This window comes from Pundamilia nyererei, unplaced genomic scaffold (assembly GCF_000239375.1).
Source record: "Pundamilia nyererei isolate P.nyererei 1_Seehausen unplaced genomic scaffold, PunNye1.0 scaffold00010, whole genome shotgun sequence".
NCBI lineage: Eukaryota > Metazoa > Chordata > Actinopteri > Cichliformes > Cichlidae > Pundamilia > Pundamilia nyererei.
Window position 1 is genome coordinate 2,584,813 of NW_005187411.1, and position 12,487 is coordinate 2,597,299.

Genomic DNA, 12,487 nt, shown 5'->3' on the forward strand with positions numbered 1-12,487 from the left:
TAAAACCGACTTTTGAGTGCATAGATCTTACAGGTGGAAAGTAGCCGTAGCTGGCAGCGTTCCTAAAATTTGTCTTTGCACACCTGGATCTTGGGATGAAGGATTCCTTAGACTGACCTGTGCAGTAGTGCAGAACATCAGGGGTCACCTGCATGAATCTGTGTTGGACTCTTTTTGATTTTTCCTGGCTGTTTAAAGGCCGTGCAGAGAACACTACATGAGAAAAGGAATCAGGGCCTGCAGGTAACGGACAGTGTAAAGTCTGTGAAATAATTTGTGAACTTTTGTAGGACATGGGCATGAACCATGCCACACCCAGCATTTACCTCCTAAGCTAGTGTGCACATGTAACGTGTACAGTATATTCATGAATTAGGAAACACAAAAGCCAAATACAGTAAAAACAAAGAAAAGCAACACAGAACAGTGCAACTACTATGTACTGAAGTGCCATAAAACAAGAGGCAGCAGATTATTCATGACAGTTTGAGTTTAAAATGATCCAAAACTGAGTTCTGGGTTCATTTGTGTAAGTAAGGAATTCCACATGTCGACGCTCCAAACAGAAATTACGATTTCCACAATGGCACCCATAGATGCTGCACATGTTACTGAGATTTATACAAAAAGCTTTAAGAGGAAGCTCACTGCACACCCGGGGAGCCAAATTGTGCAAACATTTATATTAAACTTTTATGCTACTGAATATAATAAAATGACCAAAACTAAACACTGTCGTTGTGTGACCTTACTGACTTATTGTCCATAATTCTAATTGCCCATCTTTATAAGGGGCCCGATTTTTGCAGATGCTGCTTCCGACCAAGAAATAAAACAATAACTGAGAAGAAATGCAGTTAGCACCATTGTCTCACAGCAAGAAGCTTGGGGGCTAGTTCAAAGACATCCACATTTCAGCAATATTTGGCTCTAAATTGGCAACAGGTGTGAATGCCAGAGTGGATGGCTGCCTCTCTGTGTTAACTCTATGAAAGCCTGGCGACCTGTCCAGGGTGTACTCCGCCTCTCACCCTATAACAGCTGGGATCCAACTTAACCACAACCCTAAATTGGATGGATGGATGGAGAAATCATATTATCATCTAGTTTGCCTTTGCAACCTTACTCACCTTGTTTCTCAAATCTTAAGATGGGAATCTAAAAGAATAAATGGATATTAAACCTCTGAATTCTGTTCCATCCATTGTCCATTAATCTTTAGATCTGACTTAGTTTGAGAACTGAGCTCTGGAAGAAAAACAAACTGACACCATTTTCTTATTGTTGAGCATGTTTTCAAACCATGCGCTGCCATGGACTGTAAATGATGGAGACATCCTAAATGCATTTTACTGGACTCCATTGTCCCAGTGCGCTGTGACTGTGGAGTCGATCTCTGCAGGACAAAGCCTTCAATATCACATTCACATAAATGCAACTCAGAGCTGCCACTTAACCCAGCCTGCATCATGTGTTTGGACTCTGGGAAGAAATCAGAGGACTCATGGCAAAAACCAACACAGGCAAGGGGACAAGCTGAAATTCAACACACTGAAAGGACCTCACTGGCTATTGTTTAAAATATATTCAAGAACATCACTTATCCACACTTTGAACCAAACCACATCTCATATAAGCTGCTCTCCGTTTCATGACCGAGACAAATCTCAGTGACTTACTGTGGAATCTTTTTGAATCCACACCCAAACCATGAGCAACAAGTTGCATGTGAAAAGATTTTTACAGTTTATACCCCGCAATGGCACAGCATGTCTGGCAGTCATGAAGGGCACAACCACCAAAAAGCTCTGCTGTCTTGTTCCACTGCCAAGCCATAATTACAGCAATAAGGTTGGAGAGGCTCGTTAACCTTAATCTAGGAATTATACTGTGGCACCAGGGAAAGGAGGACGTGTTGTGTTGTGTGCTTGTACATAGGACCTGGAATTAGACATTTACCACAGAGGGGGGCTGGTGCTGCTTTGAACTACACCGAGTGAGAGTTGTGGTTCATGCAGTTCACAGAGTGCCGTATAGATCCTGCTTGAAACTCTTACCTACTGTGCACTGTTTGAAATGGAGGGAAAGTCCTTTTGTTAGTCTCTACCGCCATCGTGTGGTTTAAATGTAGCATTGCTCACTTATCTTATATACAATGTTTTGTTCATTAAGCCCCACTGACCTATGAATATCTCAAGGATAAAAATGGCAGCTAGCTGAAGGGAAGAACAAGTGTTGTTTCTACACATAATAGACAACTTAGCAAAAAACAATTTTAGCAGTCAGTCGCAAAGACATGAATTGTTACCATTTCTTTTGTTGAATATATGCACCAACAAGGTGATTCCCACAGAGATGTTAGCTGAAAACTTTCGAAGAAGTCGAAGTCGAAGAAGTAGAAGACCACACTTTAGTTGATCATCATAAAAAACATTAGCTATTTTGCAAAGGTTAACTGACTATCATTTGACCATTTATTACTTGTAGTTGTTCTAAAGCTAAGGATTAAAGGCATGGATGGAGAGGTTGGTGTGGAAAATTGAGAAGTTTATCTTTTGTGCTTTCCAACTTTTAACATGATTCTGACATGATTCAGCACAATTATCAGTTTGCATGACAATTTGAATATTCTAAAGAAGTACACACAAGGAAAACTAACTTTGGCTCCTCCCTCCGACAAAAAGAGACAGCACCGCTGCTTTAATGATAAATCAGACAGGTCAACCCAAAGAGATAGTGACCACTTCAGCAACAAAAACAATTATAAGGCAGGCCAAACAAACTAATGGAGGCCGCCGTCCTTAAGAGAACCACTACTCAAAAAGAGCCACGCACAGTGGAGCTGGTCACGCGCAGCAGCAGCAGCAGCAGCAGCAGCAGCCTCTCCCACACCACCACCACACTGCTCTTCTCCAGCTTATCACCTCTGAGGGTAATTGGTGGTAACGAGGGCAGATGAGCAGCAGGTGTGTCCTAAAGGAGAAGGCAGGGGCAGAGAGAGACAAGGGGAGGGGCAAGAAAGAAGGAGGAGGAGAGGGAGAAGACAACACCACGCCCACACACTCCCACAGCCTCACAGGATGTAACAGAAGCAGTTCCCTCTTGTATTACATGACATCGAGAGGCTATTACAACAGGCCAATTTACTGCTAATTCTATGAATCGCCAAAAAGTTAGTAAAATGTTGCAGCAAAGTAGACGTTTCTCTTCATGTTATTCTCAGGTGCATGAAATTGTGTAGGCGAATGTTCCGCATCATACAGGTCTTTCCTAAGACCAAAATTTGCTTCCTTAGAACTGTTTGTGGTACAATTGCTGATCTAATCAAAGACATTCATTGCCTGCTCAAGATTGCAAATATGTTGCAAACCTCTTGCAAACTGCAGCAGGCTATTTGGTCATCGCTTGTTCAGAAGAGACCATAAAACAGGTTCAAACGTGTCTTAGCTGTCACAGTCAGGTCAGCACTGAAATATATAAACAGATCTGTGTAAGACAGACACATGTTTCTACAAACCCTGAAGGACATGAAAGAAAAATATATGGCACAACAATATTTGCACCAACATTCGGTAGCAGGTTGTTTAAAGCAGGTTATAGTCTAAGAACCACATGTCGCTTAAACCACTTGCATACTTTTGTAGTTCAATTGTTTGAATGAATTCAGGTCCAGTGATAAAGATCAGTATCAGTACCTACACAACTTTGGTTTCAACTTTTCAACTTATCTTTCGCAACAATTTTATCTTCAGTAGGAACCTTAACAGTCACAAAGCCCACCGCAGTCAGTCTCTCTTGGTCTGTAACTGACTGTGACTTCTTTTTTGTATTTGCTTCTGAGAATTAGATTAGAAAATTGGTAATAGGAAGGCTATGGCAGACACCAGAGTCCTAGTACGCCTTTTATACAGAAAAACACTAAACACTAAAAAATACTACAAAAATACAACGAGATCGAAAGATCAGTGATGGACATTTTAGATCAACTGTTAAACTGACACGCAGTTGTTCGCACTAATGGAAAACACCACCATCATCTCATGCGGCTACCACATCTAAGCTGCAAGGCTGGAGCTGAACAACAACAAATTCTCTCCCTGATAACAGGACTGTGTTTATCTCCCATCTCCAACACCTGCTCCAGCTCAGCGCCCTCCGATGGCAGCAGATGCTGATAGCTGTGTCTACATAGGCCTACTTCTCGCCCCTTACCCACCCCTGTTGCTTGTCATGTGCTTCATGGTGTTGTAATGTGATCCAGCAGGAGTAGAGGTCTCTTTTTTTCCCTCCTCCACTTGCCCATTGTACTGTACTTTCTGTGTTTTTCCATAATACTACCAGTATTTCACCGGAGGGTAACCTTTGTGTGACAAATAAAGGTTTTCTGAACATACTAAGAACTAAAACTAAACTGAAACAACAAAATCCACTCTGGATACTAACAGAAACTAAACTGAATTAAAAACAAAAAGTCAAAATGAAATAAAAATAAAAAATAATTAGAAAATACAAAATTAAACAGTGGTGAGCTATGATAGTTTGAATTACCAAAAAAAAGTTAGTGCTGGTTCTAGCAGAAAAGTGTCAGATTGTTGTGTATCAGCTGATTGCTCATGCATCAGAGCTGGACCACAAAGCAATGGAAGAAGGTGGCCTGGTCTGAGGAGCCCATGTGGATGTTACTTTGACATGCACCACCTACCAAACATTGTTGCAGACCATGTACACCTTTCACAGAAGACAGTTTTATTTATTACTTTTATTTATCTTACCTACCTTCAATGGAAGGACAACAACAAGGGCAGGGATAGCTCAGTAGGTAGAGTGGTGGCCCCATGATCGGAAGGTCGGGGGTTAGATTCCCCTGAAAAGCTACCCTGAGGTACCCCTGAGCAAGGTACCGTCCCTACACACTGCTCCCCGGGCGCCCAATGGCTGCCCACTGCTTCACTGAGTGAATGGGTTAAATGCAGAGAGTGATTTTCCCCAAGGGGACCAATAAAGTACACTTTCTTTCTTTCTAAAAGTTATTCTCAAAGGCTTTTCCCTCCATTGTACACTACCTTTGTCATCTGCATCAAAACTCTGCTCATCTGTCATAGGACACTGTATTGATGGTAATGTATTTTGTTTCCCACAGACAAAGATGACACAATCAGTTACTATGACAACAATGAGTAGTGAAAACCAAGTAACTGTTGCACTCCTTCTGTACGTTTATGCTTATGCATATGATGCCGAAAGGATGGCACAGCGACACAAGGCCTGCACCTACTCTGGTTCCCGTTTTATTTTAGGGTGATTAAAATCATCGGTAGCACATTTTGCTGCATTTTTAGAAAATGAAATTCAACTTAAATCTGTGAATAGTGGCAGTGACTTTTCATACACAGACTAACATTTATAACTCCCCAATTTTATGTCTCATATTAGCATGTGCCAGTCTGTCTCCTTTTCAGGACTAGTTTTCCTAGGTAAGCAGCTAATTTCTTTACTTGGTAACATCATTTTTCGTGGTGGTGTTTTGAAAACAATTCTATGAATCGCCAAAAAGTTAGTAAAATGTTGCAGCAAAGTAGACGTCTCTCTTCATGTTATTCTCAGGTGCATGAAATTGTGTAGGCGAATTTTCCGTGTCTTGGACCTTTCAGGTTTTTCCTATGAAGACTGAAGCGACACCTCCTCCGTCTAGACCTGAGAGAGCACTCCCACTCACACAGTCATACACATAACTGTCCTCTCTGTCAGAGAAGTCGTGCTGCTGCTGAACTGAAGCTGTGAATTCATTCAAAGTGTTATTACATACAGAAGACGATTAAACAACAGAAGGAGCAGTCGGGTAAGCAGTAACTCTGTCATTTGTTTTTTTATATGTCAAATAGAGGTTATTAAGAGATGCAGATAAAACTAAGTCTAATGTAAAGTGTGAAGCTGTATGTAGTGGCTGCAGTGTCTTCCACTCACTAATAATAATTAGAATAATTACTTAGTGTCAGGACTGATATTAGACGAGGACATCTCCCCCCTCCCCCTTCAAAAATATTTTTAAAATAAATAAATAAAATCAACAAAACCTTTATTTCAAATAAAATGACCAAAGCAAGTAACAAAACATGTTACTCAGTAGGTTAGTAGAGTGAAATGTTGGCAATTTATGGTTTAAGCACTTCCTTTATCAATTTATTAGTATGATATTTGTATAAAATGAATATTTTGGGGAAGGTAATGTCTTTCTCATAATGTTAAACTGAATTTGAACTCCAAATTATTATTATTAATTATAGCATAACAGGATTATTACATTTTGACTAACTTGTAATAAAGCGATTAGATTTGATATTATCAGTAGTTGAAATCAAAATTGTAAAATCGCTAACTTGGTTTCTTAGAACTGTTTGTGGTGTAGCTGCTGATCTAATTAAAACCATTCATTGCGTGCTCAAAACTGGAAAAATGTTGCAAACCTCTTGCAAACTGCAGCAGGCTGTTTGGTCATTGCTCGTTCAAAAAAGTCCATTTGCACCAACATTCGGTAGCAGGTTGTTTATAGCAGGTTATAGTCTAAGAACCACATGCTGGTTAAACCACTTGCATACTTTTGTAGTTCAATCTTTTTGATGAATTTAGGTCATGTGCTAAAGATCACTATCAGTACTTAACCAACTTTAGTTTCAATAACGTCTCTTACGTAACCATTTTGTCTTCAGTGGCAACCTTTACAGTCACAAAGGCCACCCCAGTCAGTCTCTTTTGCTCTGTAACTGACTGTGACTTCTTTTTAATACCCTTATGTTGTATAGTGCTACAGTAAGATGCAGACTCATGTGTCCTCTTATCAGAAGCATTTTCCTCTGAGAATTAGATTAGAGAATAGGTAATAGGAAGGCTTATGCCTTTTATACAGAATATTGAAATGTTTGTTTGAAGACAGCTTCTGTTAACACATTAGAACTACAGTTCTGCGAAACACAGTTGCAAATTGTGATTTATAATCACTTTATTGTATTGCTTGCTTTTACTAAGACCTTTGTAACACCCCTTTCAATCCTTGGAATAGAGATTTGAATGTTTACCTGTGTGCTGGGCCAATAGCTAAGGTTCGACTGCCAGAGCAAAGTGGATGACTAATGAAACGCTCAGAGAACTTGGTTTGATAAACTTGTATTCACAAATGAATAATCACATATATATACAATGAAAAAATAGCATTGTAGAGCGGAAGTTGTATTTACCTCTCCAGCACTTATTGAGCACTTTTAAGGGCATTTCTTATCACTGCTATGCAGATGATATTCAGATATATAACTCCTTTAGCCTCAAGATGTTTCCAAGCTACAGATTTTGCATAAATGCATAGACTCCATTAGAGATTGATTGGCTCTAAACTTTCTTCTACTAAATGAGTTGAAGACTGAACTCCTCGTTTGTTTGGGTTATGGAAAACTTGGGTCCACTTGCTACTTTTACCAAAACGTCTATCAGGAACCTTGGTGTAACTTTTGACTCAGCTCTGACGTTGGTCATGTTAAATATCTGGTCCGCTCCTGTTTTTATCACTTGAGAAACATTTCTAAGCTGAGTCCCACTGTATCGCGCTCCGAATTAGAAATTGTCATTCATGCATTTGTTTCATCTTTCATTCATTGTTTATTGTTATTCTTTGTTTACTTGTTTATATAACGCCTCTTTGGAGCATCTGCAAGTTGTTCAGAACGCTGCTGCAAAGCTTCTGACCAAGTCCTCCAAGTACTCCCATGTCACAGCCCTGCTGCACTGAGGGTGTGTTTTTGGACAGCTCTTTTAAAGTCGACAAGTGTCTTCTAGTTGTCAAATCTTGCTTCTGTTGTCAAATCTTGCTTTTATTGCGTCTTATTTGCAAGGCCAGACACTATGACCCGCACAGGGACCTGGAAAAGCTTCTCCACGCCTTCGTGGCATCTAGGTTGGATTACTGCAATTCCCTTTATTTTGGTCTTAACTCTACTTTTCTCCATAGACTGCAAATTGTTCAGAATGTGGCGGCTCATTTCCTTACTGATACCGGGCGGCGTGTCTCTATTACCCCTGTCCTTGCCGACCTGCACTGGCTTCCCGTTAAGTACCGTATTCAATTCAAAATCCTGCTGCTCACCTTTAGAACTATTAACAATTAAGAGCCAAGTTACCTCATTGAACTACTTAGATTATACACCCCTGCTAGAGTACTAAGATCATCTTCCCAGTCACTTTTGGTACAGCCGAGATCCCGGCTGAAGACTAGAGGTGACTGCGTGTTTGCCTTGGCTGCACCCGTGAGTCTGATCCATTCAATCCTTCAAATCGCAGTTAAAAACCTGTTTATTTAGCCTGACCTTTTCTACCAGTTAATGCTTGTTTGTTAAGTTAGTTTAATGTTTGTTGCAATTATCGTTCTATTCTTAACTATTTTAAAATTTTTCTTGACTCCTTTATCTTTTACACATATTGTTCTATTATGCTTTTATATGTATTTCTTTTGTTTCTGTGTTTTTAATGCCATTAACCTGCTAGCATGTTTGGTACTTTGCCATGGCTTTCATCTTTCTCTATTACTTTTGTATGTTAAGCACTATTATACCACTGGTTTTTACAAGGACAAGCACCAACATATATCAGTGAATTTTTACATCCATACATTCCCAGCAGGTCCCTGAGGTCATCTGATCAAGGGCTTGCTAGTTGTCCAACACACGAGGCTGAAAACAAAAGGTGACAGAGCTTTGTAACTGTGGCCCCTAGACTGTAGAACTCTCTCCCTTTGAGCCTGAGATCTGTGGACTCAGTGGTCACTTTTAAAAAACAGCTAAAAACTGATCTTTTTAAACTTGCTTTTGGTTGATTTTTATCTTTGTTTCAGCTTCTGTGAAGCACTTTGTGATTTTTATCTTAAAATTTGCTATATAAATAAAATTTAACTTTACTTTTACTTACATGAAAGAAAAATGGGGCTCAATCATGAAAAATAATAAACAAAACACGCCCTGCGGAAATTTGACTCAGTCTCTCTCGTGTCAGCCCACACCCTTAAGTGTGAGTCCAATAAGGGTTCTCTTTGCAGGATGTGCAAAGGAGCAATGAGGTGCAATGCTGTTCTACCACTTAAGTAGAATTTGAACAGTTCAAGGCTCGTCCAAAGAATTTAACTTTCTTCTCAGAACGATCATATCAAGGACTCCTGGACGGAGCGCTCGCCATCTTTGGACTGGATCATCAATGAACCCTGACCCTGACAACACCCTGACCTGTATAATACAGTCAGAGTAACATTCAAAAATATACATTTAGTCATTCATACATGTATTCTTTCCCTTTCTTTCTTTTCCCTCCATTGTACACTACCTTTGTCATCTGCAACAAAACGGAGTAAAACTCTGTCATAGGACATTGTACTGATGATAATACATTTTGTCTCCCACAGACAAAGATGACTCAATCAGTTACTATGACAACAATGAGTAGTATGGTGTCCACAACCATTAATCCGTTCCTGGACTCTCAGTTTCGTTATGTGCTCATCCCGGTTTCCTACATCGTCTTCTTCATCCTGGGCTTCATCTCTAACCTCTACGTGCTGTTTGTCCTGCGCTGCATCCATCAAGCCAAGGCCATGGGAGAAATTCACATCTATATGACCAACTTGACCATCGCTGATCTTCTGTTTGTGTGTGCTCTTCCCTTTTGGATTGACTATTATATCCGTGAGGGAGACTGGGTTTATGGAGACGTCATGTGCCGGGTGACAGGCACCTTCTTTTTCATCAACACTTACGGCACCATCCTCTTCCTTTCAGCCATCAGCATCAACAGATACTGGGCGGTGACTCGGCCTCTAGACGCAGCCTCGTCAAACCGCAGAATTCGTGGAATCATTGTTTGTATTTGTATCTGGGTGTTTGTTCTGACGATTTCTGTTCCTTTTCTGGTGAGTCCAGGGATCAACGTGCACCATAAAAACAACACTGACATACGTCGCTGCTTTGAGGGATACCAGGGTGGAACTAATGACAAGAAGAAAAAAGTGGCTGTCACTCATTTTCTAATAATTGGATTGTTTTTTGTTGTCTTTTTACTCATTGTGATATGCAATGTCCTTATTGCTCAAAGTTTAATTTCTAAAAATTCTCCTCAGTCGGAAAGTCAGTCTTCAGGAACACAGTCTAAAAAGCTCACTGTGACATCCATATTTAAATGGCCCACAGGGGTGAAACGGAGGGCTCTCCAGATGTTGCTGGCAGTGGTGGGAGTGTTTGTTCTGTGTTTCCTGCCACACCACATAGTTCAAGGCCCCTGGGCTCTGGCAGTGCTGGAGATCGAAGACGGCTTCGGCCACGTGAAGTACAGCGAGACCACTCGTCAGTTGCTGAACGACGCTCATCAGATCACCCTGGTTCTTATGGGCCTCAACTGCATTTTGGATCCTGTAGTTTATTATTTTGCCACAGGGAAGTTTAGAGGACTCATCAAGGCCCACATTAAAAGATTAATCCCATGCACCCAAACTCGGAGCTACCACTTAAACCAGCCTGCATCACCTGTTTGGACTCTGGGAGGAAATCAGAGGCCTCATAGGAAACCCACAAAGGCTGGGGGGCAGGATCAAACTTATTACACTGAAAGGAGCTCTGTGGTTATTTTATAAAGTATTTTCAAAAATCTAACTTATCCAGCATTTTTAACCAAACCACATCTCAGATAAGATTCTCTCTATTTTATGACTTAGATGAATCTCAGTGACTAACTGTGGAATAATTCTGAATCCTCAATTACATTATTAAAGAGGACATGAAACACTACACATTTGAAGGTTAATTAGCTCAGTGGAGCCCTGTTGTAAAAAAACAAACAAACAAACAAACTGTAATTGAGGTAATATGGATTTAGGAAATAATTGTTTTAGGTTAAAGTTTTTAGAGCAAGTCTATGGTTTGGTTGGTTTCTGCTGATAGACTTACATTAGGTTATGTTAGTTAACTAGTGACAGAACCAACAACTCAGAGGAAAACAAAGAGACTAAAATTAAAAAGCAGTCTAAGGGAATCACATTTGTACTGCCCCTGGCTGCAGCAGTGAGCCTGATGATAATAAACCAAGGAGGTACTGTCTACTTTCACTTTGTCAATTTAGCAGTAAGTCATCTTTTTCTTCAAAATATAAGGAAATGAGGGGTAGCTCAAGACTTCCACAGTGTTGTACCTTTGGCCTATACCTCTAACTGACCTGTACCTATAACTGGTTTTAATATAAATACAAGAGATTTGTGATTTATGACACATCACCTTGTGGAAGTTAATCTCTGTTTTTGTTATCTTGTGACATTATTACAACATTCTCATAGACATGATGGATTGTTTAATGGAAGTTGATTCATGGAAGATAAATTGTTAAACAATATGCAAAACCCAATTTTTATGTACTGAAAACTCTTTATCTGTCTTTATCATTTTTTCCCCTCTCACCTACCTCACATGTTTTTATTCTTATTTCCTCATCTGTGAGGATCTCATTGTTATGGGAACCCACTGGTCAAACCTTTTTTTTTAATGAAAGGACATCTTTTTTCTCACCTTTCCACATTTGCAGGGTTCCCTCTGAAATGTATATGCGTTTTTGTAAATAAAAACATGAAATCAAATTTGATCAGAGTATCTCTGCCTTTATTAATTCCTTGCATTCTGATTGAATGCCAACAATGATAGCACATGATGATAACTGAGGGCCAGTTAAGTAAGTATAGCAATTTTAAATATGATGATGTCAACTGTGGTGGCAGTAGCAATACAAAGATACTCTTCTAAAAATCAGGTGCAGGAGTGTTACAGATGTGCCACTCTGCCACACATGCCTGTGTAGATCTTTGATGTGTTTTATTAGGAGCAATGAAAGGGTTAACCCAATAATGTTCCATCAGAGGACACCAAAATCATTTTAGCTTATATCTCAGAAGTGTATAACATAACAGCTAGCCTTACCAGCATGAACCAACCACATAGTGAACAGATTAATAAACATTGCACTTCTACGTAAGTGGATTCTCTAAATGTATTTCTTTCACATTTTATTCGACAGTGCTCAGTTACATTTATAAAAATGGGTCATCATTTCAGATGAAACATTATAAACTCTCATTCTCGTGAAAAACTACAGATGTTGTTGGACGGGGAGAAACTCAATGTTTGGCAGACACACCTGTTCACGGTAAAGTTTTTACACCATTTCTGATAGTTATATACTGCAACAAGAAAGCCAAGTGACTGTTGCACTCCTTTCGGTTTGTGCTATGTACATGATGCAGAGAGGATGGCACAGTGATACAGGACTTGCATTTACTCTGGTTCCCGTTTTATTTTAGGATAATTAACCCCCAAATTTTATGTCTCATATCAGCATGTCCCAGTCATTCTCCTTTAAGGAACTGTTTTCCTGTGTAAGCAGTTCTTTCTTTACTTCGTAACATCATTTCTTTGTTGTT

The 12,487-nt window shown here is 39.8% G+C and overlaps 1 protein-coding gene across 1 annotated transcript; it reads left to right on the forward strand.

Moving 5' to 3' along the window:
• Positions 1 to 5,758: 5,758 nt before the first annotated feature.
• Positions 5,759 to 10,860, forward strand: LOC102201660 (platelet-activating factor receptor-like). Its single transcript, XM_005723817.1, has 2 exons — positions 5,759 to 5,839; positions 9,437 to 10,860. Exon 2 carries the CDS (start codon positions 9,443 to 9,445, stop codon positions 10,655 to 10,657), a length of 1,215 nt encoding a protein of 404 aa, XP_005723874.1. The 5' UTR covers positions 5,759 to 5,839; positions 9,437 to 9,442; the 3' UTR covers positions 10,658 to 10,860.
• The last annotated feature ends 1,627 nt before the right edge of the window (positions 10,861 to 12,487 follow it).